General features: G+C 44.3%; 1 protein-coding gene across 3 annotated transcripts in view; it reads right to left on the bottom strand.

Annotated features, from left to right (window-relative positions):
- Positions 1-1976: 1976 nt before the first annotated feature.
- The window catches only part of C16H10orf90 (chromosome 16 C10orf90 homolog), a 237714-nt gene continuing 213354 nt past the window's right edge, over positions 1977-26336 (bottom strand). For all 3 annotated transcript variants that reach the window (XM_059899883.1, XM_059899884.1, XM_059899885.1), the window contains 3 exons: positions 6340-6403; positions 2177-2276; positions 1977-2088 (listed from right to left, as the gene is read on the bottom strand). In XM_059899883.1, coding sequence (XP_059755866.1) covers positions 2050-2088; positions 2177-2276; positions 6340-6403 — 203 coding nt within the window. In that variant the 3' untranslated portion in view covers positions 1977-2049. The remainder of the gene's footprint in view (positions 2089-2176; positions 2277-6339; positions 6404-26336) is intronic.

Raw genomic sequence — 26336 nt, 5'->3', positions numbered from 1 at the left:
CACACTGCCATGCTTTGCCAGTAGAGGGAGCAGGAGAGACACTGCAGGAGGAGACGGGCATGGCTTCCCACACCAGGGACAGTGGCCCAAGGTCCCTGCAAACGTGCCCTCCCCATCCACCCACCCAGTTCCTACAGGTCAAGCTACCGGCGGCACTCGGTGGCCAGCTGCCTACCCCAGCACCTCCCTCAGGTGGTGCTGTAGCAGAGTGCCTCCAAGGAGACAGCTCCCCCTGCCTCCTAGAGAGTGGATTTCCAGCAGGTCCCATCCACATGGCACCCCAGAAACTCCTCTGCACCTGCTGAACCACAACTACTGCATTTCCAACAATGCCTGGATCCCAGCCCAGGAGCCCGGGGAGCCCCTGTCCTCAGGGCAGCTCTGCCCCTTTATCTGCTATTCCCACCTGTGTTCTTTTGAGTTCTCTTTACTGCTCAGTTGCCAATCCCTCATTACTCCAATCCTCTGTTATGGTTTATAACCATGTACATTAAACTTCCCTGTTCACGCTGCTGTGAGGTTCCTCTCTCCTGATGGGGTCCAGACTGATACCCTCGCCTACAGCCACAGACCAGGGAGCAGTGCAGCCAAGAGTGAATCCAGAGTCTCCGCTCCTGGTGGCGTGGTCAGATCACCTTGCTGGGCAACACTGCACAGGTTCTGACGCCACGTGCACCCAGGGTGAAGTGCCCATCCAAACCGAGGGCAGGGCAGAGGAGACGTGACAGGAGAGGACTCAGAGGCCGAGCTTTCAAATAGTTTTCCAGCAGATACGCAGAGGAAAGGCATTCCGGGAAGAGGGGACGGTGTATGCAGCCGTGGGAGGAGGGAAAGGGACAGAAGTGTCACCAGGGCTCCTGCCTAATCCCCTAAACTGCTTTCTCATCCCCGGGGAGATTCCTAGTGAGATGTGGGGACTTCAGGATCCTAACCTTGCTCTCAACAACATCCCGACGCCTCTCATGCCAGCTCTCTGGGAAAAACCTTCTCCCCAGGCATCGGGAATAACAAGGGCCCTGACCTGGGGGCTGTGATGGTCAGAAGGTGGTGGCACAGGCGCAGGTCAGAGGTCCCCACTGGACCTTGGTGACATTTCTCTCTGAGCACCATCTGTACTGGCTGCTTGGTTCATAACACAGAACACGGAATAGAGCAATACTTTTTGTAATAATTGCATTTATTTCCATTTTTGATAAAACTATTGCTCTTCACTCCCCAAACGCACATTTATAAATAATGGACATTGTAATTGTTTGGAGGAACAAACGTTAGAGTTGGAGCCATCAGGCCATTTTCAGCAACACAGCTATTTTGGGGGGCTGGAGGGTTTACAGAAAACACTGAAGTTACCTACAACTTTTTTTAGCCAATTCTGCCCTCACGACTTCCGTGGAAATAGGCCTTTTGCTAAACGAAGGCAGGTCCTGGGAGTAGGGTGGGAGTAGTGAGAGCTGCTCTGATCACCCCAGGTCACCAAGAAACAGGTCACTTGTCCCCAGCCTCTGGCAGAGCGCCCGCCTAGTTCCAAAGTCTGCCTTCAGTATTACGTGGCACACACACCCAGAGAGGTTTCAAACACACTGTGTGATATCCCCAAATTTGGAGTTTGCAGAACTGGCAGAAGTTGAGATTGGTATTTTGAAAGTGATGTATTTTAGGTCCTAGAAATTCGATGAAAAAAAAACCCAGCTCCCAGGGATCTAAGCCCACTTGAGCATAGACCTTTCCGCCTGAGTGGAAATGGTAGGGGGAAAAACCAGAAGCAAAAGATAATATTCAGAAGTAAAAAAAAATGAAGGGACTGTATCGAGTGGGGCCAGTTGAGTTGATTACCCCACTGCAGTCTGATGGTCCAGTTCCTCAAGCATTATTGTTTCTGCTTGGTTTGGGTCAGCAATTCAGGAAGCTATGCTTTCCTTTATGGAAAAAAAAAAAAATCAAAAGTAAAATAAGTGTTTCACGTCATGAAGATAATGCTAAGTTTAATGGCTTATCCAGCGTTTGAAGTCATCCCAGGTCCAGGTAGAGGGTCAGCAGGGCAGCCTGTGGTTAGACTGCGTTCCTTTGAAGGAGCTGGTCCAGTAATTGCTAGGGAATTAGAGACAAAGAAGTCAAGTTCAGAGTCAGCATCTGGGCACCACACACACGTCACACCTGCTGGCGGCCGGGCCATTACCTTTTTGAAGACTTCGGCCCGGAGTCTGTTACTCTGTAAGATCACCCTTTTCTTTTGTTCTTCTTTTTTCTTTCTAACTTCCGGCAAGTTATTATAGATTCTGAAACAGATTCAGAAAACATTCTGAGTGGTAGCGAGACAGCGTGTGTCTGCTGTGGATCTGTGTCCTCCCTTGTCAGCAGGCTCTTCCATTTCAAAGGGACGATCAGCTGCATATGGGCCGCCTCACATCTGTGAGACCCCAAGACCTGGGGCTCCCCTGACCATCTCCAGATGCGGCTGCCCAGGCAGGGGCCACGTAGCAGATGGAGCCCCACCCAGGGCAAAGCTGGAGAGGCTGGTTGTTTAATCAGAAGTCACTTTTCTTGTCCCTCCATCTTCTACGATAATTAACCACTTGCTTGTAAAATGAGAGATTCTAGACCTACCGCTTTGCCACTCTGAGTGTAAACTTACCTTTTACCAAATACCTTTTTGCCACTCAATTTTTGTCTCCCTATGACTTAGAAAAGGAGCAGTGAATCAATGGAAGTAGCAGGAATGGTACTGGAATGGCACACACATAAAATATGTGTGTGTTTGCCGCTTTACCTACTGCATTCCTAGTTAAGCTGTTTCCAAATACCTCTCAGGCATATGTATTGATATTATGTTCTTGTCCTGGTGTAAAATTAGGAGCTTCCAAGATACAAGCAGGGCCCGAGGGACCCTTCTTCTGGGCCCTTTCTTCTTACTTCCCTACAGAAATTGTTTATGTACTGATGCCAAACAAGATTTCTGCTGGAATCCACAGACACAGAGGAGATACTGTAGCCTGAGCTTTTGGGGTGCTGTACACGTGGCACTTGGCTTAACATCTCTTGTTTTATTTTCTCTCATGTTTGAAAGCCAGATGAAATTTGTTTAACATGTTGCCCTCTTAAAATAATAATTACAAACTATACAAGTGTTGATGATGACAATATTAGCAGGTGACATTGTCTTGGTTATAGGGCACTAGGCTAATAATCTTTTTATGAATTTACCTCTTTAAAATTTTTATCTATTTATTTTGTGTTGAAATATAGCTGATTTACAATGTTATGTTAGTTTCAGGTGTAGAGCAGTGATTCAGTTATACATATACATATATATTATTTTTCAGATTCTTTTCCTTTATAGGTTATTGCAAAGTATTGATTCTAGTTCCCTGTGCTATACAGTAGGTCCTTGTTGGTTATCTATTTTATATATAGTAGTGTGCATGTGTTAATCCCAAACTCCTAATTTACCCTTCCCACCTTTCCCTTTTGGTAACAATAAGTTTGTTTTCTATGTCTGTGGGTCTATTTCTGTTTTGCAAATAAGTTCATTTCTATCATTATTTTTTTAGATTCCACATATAATTGATATCATATGATATCTGTCTTTCTCTGTCTGACCTACTTCACTTAGTATGATCATCTCTAGGTCCATCCATGTTGCTACAAATGGCATTATTTCATTCTTTTTTATGGCCGAGTAATATTCCATTGTATATGTAGACCACATCTTCTTTATCCATTCATCTGTCGATGGACACTTAGGTTGCTTGCATGTCCTGGCTATTGTGAATAGTTCTGCAGTGAACATTGGGGTGCATGTGTCTTTTCAAATTATGGTTTTCCCTCAATATATGCTCAGAAGTGGGATTGTTGGATCATATGGTAGTTCTATTTTTATTTTTTAAAGGAACCTCCATACTGTTCTCCATCGCGGCTGCGCCAAGTTACATTCCCACCAACAGTGCAAGCGTGCTCCTTACTAGGTTAATCGTCTGACACAAATTTCCCCGGGTAGCCCTCACGACAGTTGGAAGAGACACCGTCCAGTGTCCTACTGTTATGGGAGTGAGGAACCCAGCCCCAGCGAGGTCAGGAGGCCAGTGACGTCCCTCGGCTGGTGAATGAGGGGCTGGGAGCCCGGCCTCGGTCTGTCTGACTTCATGCAATGCTGTTCCCCAGTCATGTAGTGTAGAGTGACCTGGGAATTGCTTGCACATAGCACAGTGCCTGGCACACAGAGGGCATCGACATGATCTAAATGAATAAATGAACACACGATTGCCCAATCCAAGAGCAATTCTAGAGGGGACCAGGAGAAGACCGTCAGGATGAGTAGGAAATCTGACGTGTCCCAGAGCCCCACAGTGGAAATCCTTCTGGATCCATAGAGACACATCTTCCTGATCCTGACCCTCTGATCTTGTGGGGAGTTTAGGATAAAGATTCCTAGGCCTCCGCCCTGGAGCTTCTGCTGCAGTATTTTCTTAGCAGAGCATCCTCAATAAATTACGGCACATTTGTACAATGGACCGCTCTGCATCAATGAGGAAAACCATCCATGTCTTCTGACAGAAAAAGACCTCACGGACACAAAGTAAAAGAAGCAAGCTACAGAAAGATAATATTATATATAGCATGATCCCATTTATGGTTAAGAATTAGATAACTAATAATAGTTACCTAATTAGATACTAAATGGTTATCTAATTTGTACGTCTAAATAGACGTACAAATAAACGTCTATTTTCAGGCAGAGAGAAAGGCCTGGAATGATATATAGGCTGCTGACAACTGTGGTGTCTCTGGAGAAAGTACCAGGCTGGGAGGTGGGGCGGGAGGGGGTACAGTCGGTCATGAGGGACTTCAGCTCTCTCTCCTCTGTTTGAATTTTTTTAATGAAAATGTAATTTAATAATATAACTAATAACAAAGAATACAAAAGCAAAGGAAGCTCCAGTGTGATTCTGTGGGTGCGTGAGGTCTGAGAACCGGGGTCTGAGCCCACCCAGGGCGCAGCCCACAGAGCAGAGCGGAAGTCCTGTTACTGAGCGCATCTGAGGAGACCTGGCTTCCAGCCAGGGAAGCCATGATGTGGGGAACAGCGTCACTCTGCTCATTGGTCCTCTCAGAGCCTCAGTTTCCTCTTCAGTAAAATGACGTGGTGATACTCTGTCCACGAATGCTGCTTTGAGATCTACATTTTAATTTCAAGTCTCCATAATAGCAGCTCTGGACTTAGGCACCAGGAGGGGAAGATGTGGCTGAATTTTCCACCAAATTGAAAAAGGAATACTTTTGGCGTGAGGTATACACAACTTTGCACTTCTGAAACGGCAGGTCTTGAAACCCAGTGGCCCTTTAAAAACCCCAGTTAGAAAGCTGCGCATTGGGTCGTTAATGGGATGGTTCCCGTCCTCCTCACTTTTACCTTTTTATTTACAAAGAGGTTTCCCGTCCTCCTCACTTTTACCTTTTTATATACAAAGAGGTTCCCTACAGATAATCAAAGTTGGCTAATTGTCATGGAAACAATATAATCATGGGAAAGCAGAGATTTTGTGCCTGGAGTGGGGAGAAATGTATTCTTCCTATTTTAATGGTTTCTCTAAGTTGCACTATCAATTTGGTTTAATTGTTATAGTTCCTCCCAGCGCTAGATACTTTATTATAAACTAATGACATTTTACTTGGATGAACTTGGCAAACTCTGTCAAGTTATTACATTTGGGCTGGGAGGCCAGGTCTCAGAAAGAATGGCAGCCTTTGTGTGTTGGTGAGAATGAGTGGGCGTCTAGAGTAGCAACCAGCCAAGCAGGACAGGGAGAGTTTGCGGGCAGCAGGGCCGCCAAGCCCGCCGGTGACGCAGTGCCAAAAAGGCCGGCTCGTGGCCCTCTGTGGCTTCGCCGGCCCCATGCACCATCGGCCTCCAAGTCTGGATGCTTTTCTCCAGGCTCTGCCACTATCAAGGCCCCCAGGAGACCCAGCTTCCCTCCTCCTCATAAAATTACCTGCGAAGGTACACAGTGACAAAGAGCACCTGCCCAGAGCAACGATGGGAAAGCGCAGAAGCATTCCTGTTATGAGTCTGGGGATGTCTTAGAGACCAATTACAGGACTGGTTCAGAATCCAAGACCCACCACTTTCCTAAGGTTTTTCCAAGAACGACATTAGCATTCAGAGGCGCAATTCAACAACTTCACTTCTTTCAGCCAGCTTTTCAAATCCACGGCCAAGAAGACCTCAGAGCTTAAACGTGGACCTAGAAATAGTGGCCCAGCTGGACAGTGCCTGGATCCATCAAACCATTCCTTCTCCCTCCTCCCCCACTTTTTTTGACCTCACACAATATAACCAAGTACCTTTTAGATCGCATGTGCATCTCCTTCTCTGAAATGTACCTTTCTTTCGGTTTGAACAAGTTATCTGGAAAAAAAAAAGAAGTGGAAAGAGGATTAATTTCAGAAGGTACAGATGTTGCACATTTCTAGAGAAACATCATGGTGGGCTTGGTTCACTCTCTGTTATCCATCCTTAATCTAAGCCCAGCCTGTTACAAACACAGCAGGACTCAGTAGACACACACACCATGCACAGTTGTATTGAAATCAACAACCAACAGGTTGGTCTTGACAACAGTTAAATATGGGCATGAAGTTCAAGGTTAACATCTAATAGACTTTATGGTCAGTGACTCCTTTGCATGCTTCATTTAGCAATAAAGAGTCATAGTTTACTGGGGTAGTGCCACTGTGGCACGAAAATGTGTTTCAGTGTCGCTCTGGGTGCAGGGCCCTGGGTATGAGGTCATCCCATCCACAGAAAATCTCCACACTAGGTTTTTGGTGCCTCTCAGGACAAAGAAATCTCCCACTATTGCTAGAACACTTTGAGAGCAGGAGCTTTCACTCACAACTGTCGTCTCCATCAGGGATGCTCGGCCTCTGCATCCTTTCTAGTGGAGGGATTAGCCCTTTCCGAGGTCAGAAAGTGTAATGGACAACAACATAATAGTAATGTCTGTCTGGTGTCCTTTAAGAAAGTACACCGTGGCTAAAAATGACTATGAGTCTGGAATTTTTTTTAATGAAAGTACATATTACTCATCACAAGGATATTTACAGATGGCACACTTAAAAATGGTCTGTGTTTTTTCAGAAATAGTGTATACATTTTTGCGATAACTCTGAAATCCCCATGAGACTCTCAGCCCTATGGGTCAGCCGAGAGGCTGGCACACAAAAATGCTTCACGGCGGTGCTTGTTGCATGGGGACGCGTCTGAGCAGCCGCCACACATACTGCCTGGAACCCCTGGATGGTAACCAGCTCCCCTGCCTTCATTCAGCATAAGCAGACAGGTGACTCGGTGTCCTTCAATCACGGAGTTGCAGTGGGCTCCCCGTGACCCCCAGCCAAGACCCCACCATGTTTCTATCAGTCTCCCCCACCTGGGCCTGTCCCCCCCTCGCTCAATACTCCAGTGGAGCCACCGAAGATTTCTCAGGCTTGAGAATATACAGAATTTTCCAGGAATATACAAGAAGGTGGGATAGAGGCATGGATACGAAGACATCTCTTCCCCTCTGGGGAACTATAACACAGCTACCGATTTACAATATGGAAACAACACAGTGGCTGAACTTGTATTCCGTCTGGTTAAAAACATAAAAGAAAAAGATGGCACCATTATTCAACTTCAAAGACAAGATTCAAAGGAAAAATAGAAGAAAAGAGAAAGAAATCAGAAGAGTTTTCCCAGTGAAGGGAAAACGCCCCCAGTGTTTGGAAAGGCACTGGGCCATGTGAACCAGGTGAGTCAAGGTCGCCATGAAGACTGATCTGCAGAGACGCCGCCCAGCGCCCACCCTCTGCTCACACACCAGAAAGGGCCCGGCCAGAACCCGGGACCTCAGGAAAATCCCAGCAGCATCCCAAAGAAATGGGCTGTCACCTTAAGGCAGTCAGGGTCTCGGGCAAGCAAATATGTGTCCGCCTGAAGACTCCCACTGAGGCAGAGAGAAGGAGCCTCCTACAAAGACTTAGACTTGGGTCTGCACCAGCATTCCTCAGGAGCCACTCAGGATTAGGGAAAGGCTGATGTGAACAGATGCAGGGTACCCCAAGGGAAAAGAAATGTTACAAAGTGCATTTATAACATTTCTATAATCTCAGTTCAATTGTATGTGGTCTCCCCTCAGAAGTTAGTTCTGTTTTTGTTTTGGTTCGGTTTGATTTGTTTCTTTTGAGCACCTGATACCACAATGAAGCTTTGGTCTTATTTCCAAGAGGAAACAAAAGCAAATGTGAGCTATCTGGCACCTCCACTGTTTTGTTTTCTGAACTCTTCTCCGCCTGCTGTGCCTCAGCACAAGTTGAAATTCTGGGCCCAGCAGCCCATGTTAGGTGCAAAACAAGCATGTCTGTATCCAAGAGGGCCCACCCCACACCTCTCTGGCTGCTGCTGATTTTGAGTTTTCATAACAGCACCAGGCCCATGTGATGGATAGTGGGGTTGCTTTCTGGATGGGATGGAAGAGAGGAAGAAAGCGAGGCTCTACCTCCATGGAGGAAGCTGTTTGAAATACATCAAGTGTGTCGCTAATGGCTCCCAACCTCACTAGAGTAAAAAGAACCCTATTTGGCACTTTGAGAGGGAAAGCGGCAGGAAGAGGGGAGGGGGCAGGGGGACACCTGAGGGTCAGCATTACTACTTATAATAAACAGCTAGTGTTTATTGGATCGCCATAGATCTTCACACCAACCCTGTGACATACTCATAATTTTTTTGTATTTTAGGGTTGGAAAGTCAAAGTTCAAAGGGCCAAGGGTTTCCTGCTCAGGTTTATGCAGTGAATGAGTGAGTGGCAGAGCTGGGTTTCAGTCCAAATCAGTCCAGCCCTGTCCACACATGCCCTCAACCTCAGAACACGGCCACCAACCCGTGGTTGCAGATTCCATCTTTTGGTCGCCCTGACAAGTGTTGGTCCATTTCCCAGGAGACCAATCCAAAATCCCTTTCTCTTCTTCCTTCTTCCTGCCTCCTACATTTAATGAGCAACTACTATGCCTCCGGGGAATGCTCAGAAGAAAATAAAAATGATAAGATCCTGCCACCATGGGACTTCATTATTGAAGAAGGTGTCAGATAATTAACAAATCAGCTACAAAGTATCAGGCAAGTGCTGTGATGAAAAAGAATCATGGCCACATGGTCAAGGAGGACCGGGGTGGTCAGGAAGGCTCCTCAGAGAGGAGTTAATTAAACCATGACCCAAATGACCACAGGAGCCGGCCGTGGGGGCCAGTAGAGGGAAGGGTGAGGAAGGACCGGGGACACAGTGCATACAGTGTGAGGGAGGGGGCACGAGGGCATGAGAAGGCAGGCCGGGAGCAGAGGTGAAAGCAAAGACAGCTGTGGTTCTCCACCCAGGTTATACACTTTACCACCACCTGCAGAGTCTAACCACGATTCCCACACATGGGCACTGGAACCTGAACCAGAATCTCCGATGACTCTAGTGGGCGCCGTGTAATAGGGAAGAACGAGTCTGACTCCATTATCAGCAATGTTTCTTTTACTTTAACCTTTGTATTCCACTGCTTTTGCTCTGAGTTAAGAATGTTGCCTATAGCCTGAAATAGACAGGAAAGCCCATTCTCAAGGCTCTGACCTTTAAGGGTATAATACTTTCCTGTTCATATAGAGATGAAAAGTTGCAGAACAGAGACTAACATTTGTCTTGTTGGACGTTTACAGGAACATTGTGACCTGACCTACGCGGACAGCTACAAGAACAAAGGATTCCAACACCAGGAAATGTGCAACAACCAACCACGCCCCTCCCTCAGGTTGCCTTTAAAAAGGCTTTGCTGAAACCCTTTGGGGAGTTTGGGCTTTTGGGGGGCATGAGCCACCGTCTCCTTGCATAACCCTGCAATAAACCTTTCTCTGCACTAAATCCCTACGTTTCGGTATTGTTTGGCCTAACTGTGGGTCAGGCACACAAACTTGCATTCTGTAACAGCTGGAGATGGGAAGCATCAGTGTTGGGTTTTGCAAGCCTATTAAGGAGATTTGCAAGTCTGTTGAGTTTTCCTCCAGAGTAAGAGATGGAGAGCCACGTGGGGTTTGTTTTTTTTTTAAATTTTATTTATTTTTTATACAGCAGGTTCTTATTAGTTATCCATTTTATAAATATTAGTATATATGTCACTCCCAGTCTCCCAATTCATCACACCACCACCAACCCCACTGCCACTTTCGCCCCTTGGTGTCCATACGTTTGTTCTCTACATCTGTGTCTCTATTTCTGCCCTGCAAACTGGTTCATCTGTACCATTTTTCTAGGTTCCACATATATGCGTTACTATACGATATTTGTTTTTCTCTTTCTGACTTACTTCACTCTGTATGACAGTCTCTAGATCCATCCACATCTCTACAAATGACCCAATTTCGTTCCTTTTTATGGCTGAGTAATATTCCATTGTATATATGTACCACATCTTCTTTATCCATTTGTCTGTCGATGGGCATTTAGATTGCATCCATGACCTGGCTATTGTAAATAGTGCTGCAATGAACATTGGGGTGCATGTGTCTTTTTGACTTATGGTTTTTTCTGGGTATATGCCCAGTAGCGGGATTGCTGGGTCGTATGGTAGTTCTATTTTGAGTTTTTTTACGGAACCTTCATAATGTTCTCCATAGTGGCTGTATCAATTTACATTCCCACCAACAGTGCAAGAGGGTTCCCTTGTGTCCACACCCTCTCCAGCATTTGGTGTTTGAAAATTTTCCGATGATGCCCATTCTAACTGGTGTGAGGTGATACCTCATTGTAGTATTGATTTGCATTTCTCTAATGATTAGTGATGTGGGGCATTCTTTCATGTGTTTGTTGGCAATCTGTATGTCTTCTTTGGAGAAACATCTATTTAGGTCTTCTGACCATTTTTGGATTGGGTTGTTTGTTTTTTTGATACTGAGCTGCATGAGCTGCTTGTAACTTTTGGAGATTAATCCTTTGTCAGTTGCTTCATTTGCAAATATTTTCTCCCATTCTCAGTGTTGTCTTTTCGTCTTCTTTATGCTTTCCTTTGCTGTGCAAAAGCTTTTAAGTTGCATTAGGTTTGTTTTTATTACCATTTCTCTAGGAGGTGGGTTGAAAAGGACCTTGCTGTGATTTATGTCATAGAGTGTTCTGCCTATGTTGTCCTCTAAGAGTTTTATAGTATCTGGCCTTACGTTTAGGTCTTTAATCCATTTTGAGTTTATTTTTATGTATGGTGTTAGGGAGTGTTCTAATTTCATTCTTTTACATGTAGCTGTCCAGTTTTCCCAGCACCACGTATTGAAGAGGCTGTCTTCTCCATTGTATATTTTTGCCTCCTTTATCAAAAATAAGGTGACCATATGTGCGTGGGTTTATCTCTGGGCTTTCTATCCTGTTCCATTGATCTATATTTCTGTTTTTGTGCCAGGACCATACTGTATTGATTACTGTAACTTTGTTGTACAGTCTGAAGTCTGGGAGTCTGATTCCTCCAGCTCCGTTTTTCTTTCTCAAGATTGCTTTGGCTATTCGGAGTCTTTTGTGTTTCCATACAAATTGTGAAATTTTTTGTCCTAGTTCTGTGAAAAATGCCAGTGATAGTTTGATAGGGATTGCATTGAATCTGTAGATTGCTTTGGGTAGTATAGTCATTTTCACAATATTGATTCTTCCAATCCAAGAACATGGTATATCTTTCCATCTGTTGGTATCATCTTTAATTTCTTTCATCAGTGTCTTATAGTTTTCTGCATACAGGTCTTTTGTCTCCTTAGGTAGGTTTATTCCTAGGTGTTTTATTCTTTTTGTTGCAATGGTAAATGGGAATGTTTCCTTAATTTCTCTTTCAGATTTTTCATCATTTGTGTATAGGAATGCAAGAGACTTCTGTGCATTAATTTTGTATCCTGCAACTTTACCAAATTCATTGATTAGCTCTAGTGGGTTTCTGGTGGCATCTTTAGGATTCTCTATGTATAGTATCGTGTCATCTGCAAACAATGACAGTTTTACTTCTTCTTTTGCAATTTGTATTCCTTTTATTTCTTTTTCTTCTCTGATTGCCATGGCTAGGACTACCAAAACTGTGTTGAATAATAGTGGCGAGAGTGGACATCCTTTTCTTGTTCCTGATCTTAGAGGAAATGCTTTCAGTTTTTCACCATTGAGAATGATTTTTGCTGTGGGTTGTCATATATGGCCTTCATTATGTTGAGGTAGGTTCCCTCTATGCCCACTTTCTGGAGAGTTTTTTATTATTAATGGGTGTGGAATTTTGTCAAAAGCTTTTTCTGTATCTATTGATATGATCTTATGTTTTTTATTCTAAAATTTGTTAATATGGTGTATCACATTGATTGATTTGCATACACTGAAGAATCCTTGCATCCTTGGGATAAATCCCACTTGATCATGGTGTATGATTCCTTTAATGTGCTGTTGGATTCTGTTTGCTAGTATTTTGTTGAGGATTTTTGCATCTATATTCATCAGTGATATTGGTCTGTAATTTTCTTTTTTTGTAGTATGTTTCTCTGGTTTTGGTATCAGGGTGATGGTGGCCTCATAGAATGAGTTTGGGAGTTTTCCTTCCTCTGCAATTTTTGAGAAGAGTTTGAGAAGGATGGGTGTTAGCTCTTCTCTAAATGTTTGATAGAATTCACCTGTGAAGCCATCTGGTCCTGAACTTTTGTTTGTTGGAAGATTTTTAATCACAGTTTCAATTTCATTACTTGTGATTGGTCTGTTCATATTTTCTATTTCTCCCTGGTTCAGTCTTGGAAAGTTATACCATTCTAAGAATTTGTCCATTTCGTCCACGTTGTCCATTTTGTTGGCACAGAGTTGCTTGTGGTAGTCTCTTAGGATGCTTTGTATTTCTGCGGTGTCTGTTGTAACTTCTCCTTTTTCATTTCTAATTTTATTGATTTGAGTCCTCTCCCTCTTTTTCTTGATGAGTCTGGCTAATGGTTTATCAATTTTGTTTATCTTCTCAAAGAACCAGCTTTTAGTTTTATTGATCTTTGCTATTGTTTTCTTTGTTTCTATTTCATTTATTTCTGCTCTGATCTTTATGATTTCTTTCCTTCTACTAACTTTGGGTTTTGTTTGTTTTTCTTTCTCTAGTCCTTTAGGTGTAAGGTTAGATTGTTTGAGATTTTTCTGGTCTCTTGAGGTAGGTTTGTAATGCTATAAACTTCCCTCTTAGAACTGCTCTTGCTGCATCCCATAGGTTTTGGATCGTCGTGTTTTAATTGTCATTTGTCTCTAGGTATTTTTTGATTTCCTCTTTGATTTCTTCAGTGATCTCTTGGTTATTTAGTAATGTATTGTTTAGCCTCCATGTATTTGTGTTTTTTATGTTTTTTTCCTTGTAATTGATTTAATCTCATAGCGTTGTGGTCAGAAAAGATGCTTGATATGATTTTAATTTTCTTAAATTTACTGAGGCTTGATTTGTGACCCAAGATGTGATCTATCCCGGAGAATGTTCTGTGTGCACTTGAGAAGAAAGTGTAATCTGCTGTTTTTGGATGGAATGTCCTATAAATATCAGTAAAATCTATCTGGTCTATTGTGTCAATTAAAGCTTGTGTTTCCTTATTAATTTTCTGTTTGGATGACCTGTCCAGTGATGTGTTAAAGTCCCCCACTACTATGTCTTACTGTCGATTTCCTCTTTTATAGCTGTTAGCAGTTGCCTTATGTATGGAGGTGCTCCTATGTTGCGTGCATATATTTTTATAATTGTTATATCTTCTTCTTGGATTGATCCCTTGATCATTATGTAGTGTCCTTCCTTGTCTCTTGTAACATTCTTTATTTTAAAGTCTGTTTTATCTGATATGAGTATTCCTACTCTAGCTTTCTTTTGATTTCCATTTGCATGGAATATCTTTTTCCACCTCCTCACTTTCAGTCTGTATATGTCCCTAGGTCTGAAGTAGGTCTCCTGTAGACAGCATATATATGGGTCTTGTTTTTGTATCCATTCAGCTAGCCTGTGTCTTTTGGTTGGAGCATTTAATCCAATCACGTTTAAGGTAATTATTGATATTTATGTTCCTATTACCATTTTCTTAATTGTTATGGGTTTGTTTTTGTAGGTCCTTTTCTTCTCTTGTGTTTCCCACTTAGAGAAGTTCCTTTAGCATTTGTTGTAGAGCTGGTTTGGTGGTGCTGAATTCTGCTAGCTTTTGCTTGTCTGTAAAGCTTTTGATTTCTCCGTCGAATCTAAGTGAGATCCTTGCCAGGTAATCTTGGTTGTACGCTCTTCCCTTTCATCACTTTAAATATATCATGCCACTCCCTTCTGGCTTGTAGAGTTTCTGCTGAGAATTCAGCTGTTAACCTTATGGAAGTTCTCTTGTATGTTGTTGTTTTTCGCTTGTTGCTTTCAATTTTTCTTTGCCTTTAATTTTTGTCAATTTGATTACTATGTGTCTCGGTGTGTTTCTCCTTGGGTTTATCCTGCCTGGGACTCTCTGTGCTTCCTGGACTGGGGTGGCTATTTCCTTTCCCATGTTAGGGAAGTTTTTGACTATAATCTCTTCAAGTATTTTCTCAGGTCCTTTCTCTCTCTCTTCTCCTTCTGGGACCCCTATAATGTGAATGTTGTTGCATTTAATATTGTCCCAGAGGTCTCTTAGTCTGTCTTCATTTCTTTTCATTCTTTTTTCTTTATTCTGTTCTATAGCAGTGAATTCCACCATTCTGTCTTCCAGGTCACTTATCCATTCTTCTGCCTCAGTTATTCTGCTATTGATTCCTTTTTGTGTATTTTTCATTTCAGTTATTGTATTGCTCATCTCTGTTTGTTTGTTCTTTAATTCTTCTAGGTGTTTGGTCTTTAATTCTTCTAGGTCTTTGTTAAACATTTCTTGCACCTTCTCAATCTTTGCCTCCATTCTTTTTCTGAAGTCCTGGATCATCTTCACTATCATTATTCTGAATTCTTTTTCTGGAAGGTTTCCTATCTCCACTTCATTTAGTTGTTTTTCTGGGGTTTAACTTGTTCCTTCATCTGCTACATAGCCCTCTGCCTTTTCATTTTGCCTGTGTTTCTGTGAATGTGGTTTTCCTTCCACAGGCTGCAGAATTGTAGTTCTTCTTGCTTCTGCTGTCTGCCCTCTGGTGGATAAGGCTATCTAAGAGGCTTGTGCAAGTTTCCTGATGGGAGGGACTGGTGGTGGGCAGAGCTCAGTAAAACTTTAATCCACTTGTCTGCTCATGGGAGGGGCTGGGTTCCCTCCCTGTTGGTTGTTTGGCCTGAGGCGACCTAACACTGGAGCCTACCTGGCTCTTTGGTGGGGCTAATGGCGGACTCTGTGAGGGCTCATGCCAAGGAGTACGTCCCAGAACTTCTGCTGCCAGTGTCCTTGTACTCACGGTGAGTCACAGCCACCCCCGCCTCTGCAGGAGACCCTCCGACACTAGCAGGTAGGTCTCGTTCAGTCTCCTATGGGGTCACTGCTCCTTCCCCTGGGTCCTGATGCGCACACTACTTTGTGTGTGCCCTCCGAGAGTGGAGTCTCTGTTTCCCCCAGTCCTGTCGAAGTCCTGCAATCAAATCCCACTATCCTTCAAAGTCTGATTCTCTAGGAATTCCTCCTCCCGTCGCCAGACTCCCAGGTTGGGAAGCCTGACGTGGGGCTCAGAACCTTCATTCCAGTGGGTGGACTTCTGTGGTGTAAGTGTTCTCCAGTTTGTGAGTCACCCACCCAGCGGTTATGGGATTTGATTTTATTGTGATTGCGCCCCTCCTACCATCTCATTGTGGCTTCTCCTTTGTCTCTGGATGTGGGGTACCTTTTTTGGTGAATTCCAGTGTCTTCCTGCCGATGATTGTTCCGCAGTTTGTTGTGATTCCGGTGCTCTCACAAGAGGGAGTCACCACGTGGGGTTTTAAGCAGGGGATCTGATTTGAATTCTTAAAGGACGACTCCAGCAGCTGTTCAGAACATGCACCAACTGGGTGGAGGAAATTCAAACGTGGCAGCAGGGAGATAGGTCAGACCACTGCAGCCAGGTAAGGGAAAGATGACAGCAGTGCTCAGCACAGCTGGGAAGTGGGAGGACTCAGGACTCACCTACACTCACCAAACATGAGCCAAGAGAGTTATGACATGGAAGAGAAAACTAGGCTTTATGGGGGAGGGATGGATTGGGAGTTTGGGGTTAGCAGACGCAGACTATTATATATAGAATGAATAAACAACAAGGTCCTACTGTATAGCACAGGGAACTATATTCAATACCCTATGATAATCCTTAATAGAAAAGAATATGATAAAGAATGTGTATGTATGTGTGTGTGTGTGTGTGTGTGTGTGTGTGTGTATATATATACACATATATATCTCAATTTGCTGTACAGCAGAAATTAACACAACATTGTAAATTAACTATACTTGAATAAAATAAATTTAAGAAAGAGAAAGAGAGAGAGAAAGAGAGGAAGGAAGGGAAGGAGGGAGGGAGGGAGGAAGAAAGAAAACCAGGCTTTGTGTTGGAGCAACCCTTCATTTGACTGTTAAGTTTTCACCTCTTTGGGGCTCGGCAGACTCAAAGATCAATAAGACAATTCGGGGTCTTTTGTGTTTCCATACAAATTGTGAAATTTTTTGTTCTAGTTCTGTGAAAAATGCCAGTGGTAGTTTGATAGGGATTGCCTTGAATCTGTAGATTGCTTTGGGTAGTAAGAGTCATTTTCACAATGTTGATTTTTCCAATCCAAGAACATCGTATATCTCTCCATCTATTTGTATCATCTTGAGAACGAAAAATGGAGCTGGAGGAATCAGGCTCCCTGACTTCAGACTATACTACAAAGCTACAGTAATCAAGACAGTATGGTACTGGCACAAAAACAGAAATATAGATCAATGGAACAGGATAGAAAGCCCAGAGATAAACCCACGCACATATGGTCACCTTATCTTTAATAAAGGAGGCAAGCATATACAGTGGAGAAAAGACAGCCTCTTCAATAAGTGGTGCTGGGAAAACTGGACAGCTACATGTAAAAGTATGAAATTAGAACACTCCCGAACACCATACACAAAAATAAAATCAAAATGGATTCGAGACCTAAATGTAAGGCCAGACACTATAAAACTCTCAGAGGAAAACATAGGCAGAACACTCTATGACATAAATCACAGCAAGATCCTTTTTGACCCACCTCCTAGAGAAATGGAAATAAAAACACAAATAAACAAATGGGACCTAATGAGACTTAAAAGCTTTTGCACAGCAAAGAAAACCATAAACAAGACCAAAAGACAACCCTCAGAATGGGAGAAAACATTTGCAAATGAATCATCAAAGGATTAATCTCCAAAATATATAAACAGCTCATGCAGCTCAATATTAAAAAAAAAACAACCCAATCCAAAAATGGGCAGAAGACCTAAATAGACATTTCTTCAAAGAAGACATACAGATGGCCAAGAAGCACATGAAAAGCTGCTCAACATCACTAATTATTAGAGAAATGCAAATCAAAACTACAATGAGGTATCACCACACACCAGTTAGAATGGGCATCATCAGAAAATCTACAAACAATAAATTCTGGAGAGGGTGTGGAGAAAAGGGAACCCTCTTGCACTGTTGGTGGGAATGTAAATTGATACAACCACTATGGAGAACAGTATGGAGGTTCCTTAAAAAACTCAAAATAGAACTACCATACGACCCAGCAATCCCACTACTGGACATATACCCTGAGAAAACCATAATTCAAAAAGAGTCATGTACCAAAATGTTCATTGCAGCTCTATTTACAATAGCCAGGACATGGAAGCAACCTAAATGTCCATCATCCGATAAAGAAGATGTGGCACATATATACAATGGAATATTACTCAGCCGTAAAAAGAAACGAAATGGAGTTATTTGTAGTGAGGTGGATGGAGTTAGAGTCTGTCATACAGAGTGAAGTAAGTCAGAAAGAGAAAAACAAATACAGTATGTTAACACATATATATGGAATCTAAGGGGAAAAAAAAGAAAGGTCATGAAGAGCCTAGTAGCAAGACGGGAATAAAGACACAGACCTACTAGAGAATGGACTTGAGGATATGGGGAGGGGGAAGGGTAAGATGTGACAAAGTGAGAGAGTGGCATGGACATATATACACTACCAAACGTAAAATAGATAGCTCGTGGGAAGCAACCGCATAGCACAGGGAGATCAGCTCTGTGCTTTGTGACCACCTAGAGGGGTGAGATAGGGAGGGTGGGAGGGAGGGAGATTCGAGAGGGAACAGATATGGGAACATATGTATATGTATAACTGATTCACTTTGTTATAAAGCAGAAACTAACACACCATTGTAAAGCAATTATACTCCAATAAAGATGTTAAAAAAAATAAAATAAAAAGATCTATAAGACAAGTGCTCACAGCCCAGGGTGAGAGCCAGATACACAAGGCCTTCATGTGCCAGGACTGATGTCTACACAGGGAGAGGGCTCATGGCGGGTGCACAGTCCACCAAGGAAGGGGTGGGACTGGGGAGACTTCAGAGCAGGAGACAGCTGAGCTCAATCTTGAAAAAGAAAGAGGTGTCCCAACAGTGGGAGGAAGGGTGGGAGGCGGGTGGCCCAGGTGGAAACACAGCAGGACCATGGGGACCAGCCTGCAGCAAGAGACAGTTCTTCAAGGAATCATACAGCAGGACCTCGTTTCATGAGATGGAAGCCATCCTGCACGCACTTTGCTCAAAAATACAGTGAAAGCCCATCTATCAATTCCCTTTTAATGTAAATTCTACCTTTATAAAATTAAAGTGACTGGTGAGAACAATTTTCAGCTAGCTTATGGGTCTTTTCTGGATTTTCCTTGAAGTTGCACGTGTTCTAATTCACTAATACAGAGGAAAGAAAGGCGGTTGTATTTACGTCCTGTTTTATCATTCAAACACAGCAGGGGTTTTCCCCACCCCCGAAGAAAATTACTAAGGTAAATTGCCTATTTCCGGCTTCCTGGAGAACTCTTCTTTTTTTTTTTTTTTTAAAACCTGAATCTCTTGTGTCTAGCTTATCATTGTATCCAAACTACTGGCCTATTGCTAATTTCGTGTGGCAAGGCCAGACACACTGAGCCTGATTCAGGTTAGCAAACAACGAGCTACCGAGATTTTGGTGCTTCTGAGGCTGTTCTTGGGGAGCAGCTGAGTAAAAGCCAAGTCCTGACATCCCATCAATCTCTATAAACACACGCGGGTGTTTATTACAACCCTCACCTCACACATGTGCAAACACGCATGCACATATGGGGACAGGTGGCCTCAACATCCAGACAGCTAGCTAGCTAGCTGTCTGACAGTGTCAGCAGGAGGCAGCAAGGATCCCCCGGACACCAGCATGATTGGTTGTTTATGAGGCCAGGGCTCATTTTCCTCCACACAGAGTCCTTATCTACAGCTCTGATTGCAAAGCTTCATTTTTCCTATGGAACAAGTTATCTAAATGATAATCAAGTTCACACTGGATTTATTAGTGCAGCGCCCTCGCAGAAGCTGATTTTCTGCAGTCACCCTGAGCACTTTGAAGAGTCTTTTAGAATTTGCTTCCCCTAGCTTAAAAACACAAAACCCAAGAGATGCCTGTGGGAGAGAATCCAGCCGGGAGCCAACAAGCCAGTTTGGAATGTAGATGCCAAGTCTACACTGGCCGGCATCTTCTAGGAAAGATAGGCCCTCCCAAAAGGAATGGAAATGGGGTATGTTTTAGGGAAGAAAATCTCTAGAGGATTCTTCTCCTGAAAAGGGGCCCCAGTACATGTGTATTCTAAGGTCACGAGGCTGTTCATTATGTCAGTTTCAAAGCCAGTAAGCAGCTGGCCTTCCTTCCTCTGGAATAATTACATCATGGTCTGCAGGAGTTACATCCAGTTACTTGCACATCATTTCCATTCAGCTCACCTCGCTGGGACCTCCAATTTGCTGACGTGGGCAGCAGCCGAGTGGCCTGCCTTGGACCAATTAACCCTCCAGAAATTAAACGGTGTGCATTACACTGTAGAAAAGCCAGTTTAAGACTCATAGGTTGTTTGCCTTCAAAATGCTCTTGTGATGATAAAATCTTGTGCTGGATAAACATCCTCAGTTTTCTGAAATCCCTTCTATCCTTCTGTGGGATCCTGAATGACAGTTTGTGGATAAGCAACCCATTCTAGGGGCCTGGAAGGCCGGTGGAGGCTGCACATTTCATTTATATAAAAATAATGCTCAATTCCCATTCAGACACAAAAGAGAGATACTAATGTCACAGTTCAGAAAGGCAACGAGCCTCTCAGATCCTTCAGGTAAAGGCATACAAAATTAAGAAATGAAAAATAAACCAGAGGTCTGTGGGGAGATCTATTTCTCTTTTCATGCTCAGGTCAAGAAATGAGATTGACCACAGGCTCCTGGTTAAGATGAGTGAATTGTTCTCTCTGCAGAGAGCTTGGCTCCTGCACAGACAGACTTATCCTTGAGTTTAGAGCAGGATTACTGTTTCAGGGCTTCCATAAACAGGTAGGGTGCTGGGAGCTAAAGGACGGATTTGAGAAAGGGTCTGCCCTTGGGGGAGGGGCTGGTGATGAGAAGGATCGTGGGCTTGCCAATCTGCCAGGCACACTGGCAGCCCACGAGCCTCCCTGCAGATCCTCGTAATAGCAGAATCCTTGATGCAACACAGGCAGATGAGGCCCAGGGACCATGGCTTCAGCTCCTCCACCTAGAGGAACCAGATCCCCAAGTCAAACATCTCTGCTTCAAAGGAGACTTAATACAATCTCCGGTGCCATCCTACTCTCTCTCTTGGACCCAAGAGCTCCGTCGCAAGCTGCTTTCCCCCCTGCCCCCCAGGGTCTTCTCCTTTATGGTTCTAGATTCACTTTACTTGGCTGTCTGCCTGGCCAACTCTCTTCCCAAGGAGCCACCGAACAAGCTGATATCATGAATATTCAGCTCACCCCACTGTCTACAGCATCAGAGATTCACAAACTAACCCAGATCCCTACTCAAGACCAGACACTCACAAACTGAACCCTCGTCAAGGGCTCCCATCAGTTGCCTAAAACGTGCATTTTTCTGGGGCCAGCAAAGTGATATACAGCATTTCCCGCAATGAGCACACTGGTGAATTTAAAGGCAAACCAAAGGAGCTGGACAACTTCACCCAGACTCTAAGGTGTAATGACCCCAGTTCTTAGTGACCTCACTACACACGGCAGGAAATTCACTGTTTGTTTCTGCTTCATGAAAATAATACGAGCATTAGTACATTAAACATCGTGCTTTTATGATGTACCTTTTTTTTTTAATTAATTAATTTTTTGGCTGCGTTGGGTCTTCGTTGCTGTGCGCAGGCTTTCTCTAGTTGCGGTGAGCAGGGTCTATCCTTCGTTGCGGTGCACGGGCTTCTCATTGTGGTGGCTTCTCTTGTTGCGGAGCACGGGCCCTAGAGCACGAGGGCTTCAGTAGTTGTGGCACGCGGGCTCAGTAGTTGTGGCTCACAGGCTCTAGAGCGCAGGCTCGGTAGTTGTGGCACACGGGCTTAGTTGCTCTGTGGCATGTGGGATCTTCCCGGACCAGGGCTCAAACCTGTGTCCCCTGCATTGGCAGGTGGATTCTTGACCACTGCGCCACCAGGGAAGTCCCTATGATGTACATTTGACGCTTCCTTTGGCCTGCCTGACCCCCCATACCGTGAAAAAAGTGTCCATTTGGGATCCGAGTCTGCAGCTCTGGGTCAGTCTAGGCCTCAGCTCGGTGCTCCGTGCCCTGGGACAGGCCACTCAAGCTCGCTGACCTTCTGTACCTCCTCTGCTTGGTGCGGGGACAGTACCTGCTTTAAAGGTCCCTGGCAGGTCTCATGGGATGGTCCGTATGAAAGTGCGCTATGGCCACGGAGACGCCAGTGACAGCAACGATGCAAACTAGCAGCACTCTCCATGAAAGCAGGTCTTTCATCTTTACAGATAAGCAAACTGAGGCCTTGCAGCTCAGTAACTTAACCTCAGGCCTCAGAGTAAATAGGTAAGAGGCCTGAGAACTGAGTCGCTGATGGAATCGATGGGCTGTTTATTCTCTGCAGAAGACGGATGGTTGTGGTTCTCAAGGTGAGGCTTATACTTTCACATAAATGCTAGTAACATCTGTGTGGCTTCTGTTTCCCTTTCCTCCCCTGAACCGGCAGCCTCAGCATCGCTTGGGAACTTGGTACAAATGCGAGTCCTTGGCCCCGCCCCAGGTGAGCTGGACCGGAAATTCTGGGGCTGGACCAGTGGTCTGTGAGTTCACAAGCCCTTTAAGTGATTCCGATGCTCGCTCAGGTTTGCGGAACACTGAGAGAAGGTAAGAGTGATAAGGAAAAAAGCCAAGTCCCTACATGGGTTTCCAGGATTTGAGGAAGGATTGCCAAATATAATACAGGATGCCCAGTTAAATTTGCATTTCAGATCAACGATGAAACATTTTTTTAGCATAAGTTATATCCCATGTAATATTTGGGACATACTTATGCTGAAAGGTGTTTTGATGCTCTGAAATGCAAATTTAACAGAGCACCCTATATTTTCATTTAATGGATCTGGCAACCCTATTCTGAGGGTATGGAGAACCTCTCTTTGCCATGGCAACAGACAATCAGATCACCAGTCCCAGAGACCCCAGTGGCATAGTCTGATTCAGCTGCCTGTATCACTGGGAAGGAAAGCCTCTGCCCTAGTTACACAGTTAGTTCTCTGGCAGTTTATTGCTTCCTCTAGCCATTTTCTCAGCTCTTGGTATGGACACCACCACCCTCCCTGGTTATTTCACATTATGACATTTGTGAAGTGCTTTCCAAAGGGATTTTGACTGGTTCCTCTTTCTCTGTTGGACTCTGTGTTGGGTGACAGCATGATGGCATTGTTACAGATGCCAGGGGAGCCCACATGGAGACAGGTCCAGGGCCTGTCAATGGACAAGCTTCCAGTGAGGCAAGCTGGCCACAGACTGTGAAATCGGCACCACAACCCCACTGCCCAGAGGTTCCCAGGGTCCTCAGTCATCACTTTCTGGAATTGCTAGACCAAAGGGATTCAGATAAGGAGAATAAGACCTCCTTCACACAGTCCCAGATTTCTGTGGGAAATGGCAGATTGAAACTCCAGTTGGGGTTTCTTTAGCAAAACACGGTAGATATTTTTATAAGCAAACATTCCTAGAGCTATATTTCCAAAGTGGAGTCTCAAGAGTCAGGTAAAAGCATTCCAAGGTCAAAGAAGTTTAGAGAACTTATCAGTGCCTTTAACATACATGAGCATTGTAAACCTCCCAGAGACTACAGCATACAAAACAATCTGAAGGGATTGGTCTCCCTCGGGAATGCATTTTGGAGAGTCTAGGCTTAAGGATGCTGGGGACAAAAGTGACAATTGCAGAATATTAACAGTTATAATTCGTTCTCAGTTTTCAAAGTTATTATTTGTGGCTATAGAATAGGACTTTATATATATTGATATATAAAATCTGGTGTACTTTCGCCACATTTTCTTAACAATGTGTGTGTGTTGAATAGCAAGTTTAAATTACTCATATAAAGGAACCTGTAACAACGGCTCAAATCGCACTTCACCATAAAAGAGCAACATCTAGAACGTGTCTGAAAGGCTAGCTGTTGATGTGAGATCCACTGCTCCAATTCCAGGGTTTCCCAGCATTATTTACAGCAGGGGTCCCCAACCCCCAGGCCACGGACTGATACCGGTCCGTGGCCTGTTAGGAACCGGGCTGCACCGCAGGAGGTGAGTGGCGGGCGAGCAAGCAAGTCTTCATCTGTAATTACAGTCGCTCCCCATCACTCGCATTACGGCCTGAGCTCCGCCTCCTGTCAGATCAGCGGCGGCATTAGATTCTCATAGGAGCGTGAACCCCACTGTGAACTGCGCATGTGAGGGATCTAGGGTGCACGCTCCTTATGAGAATCTAATGCCTGATGATCTGAGGTGGAGCTGAGGCAGTGACGCTAGCGCTGGGGAGCGGCTGCAAATACAGATTATCATTAGCAGAGAGGTTTGACCACACAGAGACCATAATAGATCAACCGCCTGCAGACGCATATCAAAATCCTATCAGTGAGTGGCAAGTGACAATTAAGCTGCATCTTACGGAGTAGACTGGACATAAGCAACACACTTCGGATGTCACTGTCTCCCATCACCCCCAGATGGGACCATCTAGTTGCAGGAAAACAAGCTCAGGGCTCCCACTGATTCTGCATTATGGTGGATTGTATAATTATTTCATTATATATTACAATGTAATAATAATAGAAATAAAGTGCACAATAAATGTAATGCGCTTGAATCATCCCCAAACCATCCCCTCCTCCCCCCAGTCTGTGGAAAAATTGCCTTCCAAGAAACCAGTCCCTGGTGCCAGAAAGGTTGGGGACCGCGGATTTAGAGAAACAAAAAATACCATGATTTATAGATGATGAATAAACTTTCATTCTGGTTGCCAAGTAGATTTATATCCTTAGTGTCACTGCAAGGTTTATTACTGAACTGCACTGTGGGATAAAAGGGAAATCATTTGGAAAATAAAATCCAGGCAATTGGGAGAGTTCCCATAAAGACATTTTTCCTTACCATTCTACAATTCTGTGTTTAATTATTTTAATTAGAATAAAATAGGTCTACTTCTAATCAAGAGACATAAAGTGATCTTTTTTTCCCTCGTTTCTTAGGAAAAGACACAACACAAAACCTTTATCACTGGTCCGAGAAGGACACCAGTAATAGTGTACATGCAAATATCTTTGAATTAGGGAAACAGTCTTTTAGCTAAATCATGCTTCTTGTTTTCTTTGCAGACTGATGAAGTAACAATTGACTTTTATCTGATAAGCGCATTTAAAATTCCTTTGTGAGTAATATTGGGAGAACTAGCCCCAAATATTTGTTCAGAAGATTGATGGAAAAACATTCATGAGATCAGATCAGCAATAACAGGGGCGGTGTGGCCAGTGCTAGCTGCGTGATGAACAGCACATTTTTATTACTGCAATGACTTCCCCAGCCATCTCATATCTGCTGGGTCACTTTTCTAGCTACATGCTCAGAGAATGCAAATTAATTTTAATACTTGCTCCAGCCAAAAATCATCAGTGAAAGCAGATCAGCTGGAGAAGGAATTCTGCAGTGCCTTCAGGAGAATTCCACTCCTGTACTGTGGTCCGTGATTTAAATGGCTGTGCTTGGCTTGCCTTGGGAAGTATGGATAATGCAATTCAGATTAAGTTAGTCTGCTTTGCTACACGCAGCAGAGTTTCCCAGAGTGACCTGGTGTGGTGTGTGCCCACTGGCACTTAGAATCCAGGGAGATTTTTCTGGCACACTCACATGGCTATAATCCAAAGTGAAAAGGGAAGAAGGTAGACCATGTAGAGAGATACAAGAGACAGGAGTGCTCCAATGGAAGAGGTGGGGAGGTGGAGACTGGATGGGAGTAGTCAGGGAGGGCTTGCTGGAAGAAGGGTTTTCCTGAAGCCATCTTCCTGATGGGTTTCCTACACACTCACAGGTTAAGAAGACAATCTGGAAGAGCCAGGAGGACCAGGCCAACCATTAGAGGGGACATAAACTGAGACGGAGGCAAGCCACCCCGAGCTGTGCTTGAACACTGCCCAGCTTTCCTGCTGGCTGCAGCATTGAGTACAGAGAGCAGCAGTGATTCACAGTGAGCAAAGTGCTCAACTGAGACGTGAACGTCACCACGCAGCCCAGGTCACGCTTTACAGGAGTCACAGGGAAGAGCCTTGGGGGTAAGAGATTAAGACAGAAGCTAGACTCGAGATGGACTATGGGGGTTAGGCAGGATGTTGCAGGGCAGAGGGGAAGAGGGACAGACAGGGCTTCTATCAGGAGGTTTGGGGGCACTGATGGTGAATGTTCCCGGAGATAAAGAAGGACAGCCAATGAGACCACCTGGGGAAGGTAGGCAGGCGGGCAAGTTAGGCTGGGAGGGGTCTGGCTGCAGGGTGAGCATGGAGTCCAGGAAGGCTCGAAACCTGAAGGTGGCGCGGCCCCGGCTGGGGGAGTCGCAGTGAGGGCAGGATAACGCCCAGACTGGTCACCAGGAGATACCGACTGAGCCCCTACCTACGGGTGCTGTACCACCTACTAACTGCAGGTGCTAAACTGCCTACTACCTGGGGGTGCTGTACCTGATGCTTCCCACCTGCTTTCAGCCCATCCTCCCTCAAATGCATCCTGCCAGGCAGAAGCAATGACTGATTCTGGAACTCTCTAATTCCAGG

The sequence above is a fragment of the Balaenoptera ricei genome, chromosome 16, assembly GCF_028023285.1.
Source record: "Balaenoptera ricei isolate mBalRic1 chromosome 16, mBalRic1.hap2, whole genome shotgun sequence".
Lineage (NCBI taxonomy): Eukaryota > Metazoa > Chordata > Mammalia > Artiodactyla > Balaenopteridae > Balaenoptera > Balaenoptera ricei.
This window is presented reverse-complemented; position numbering and strand designations above follow the sequence as displayed.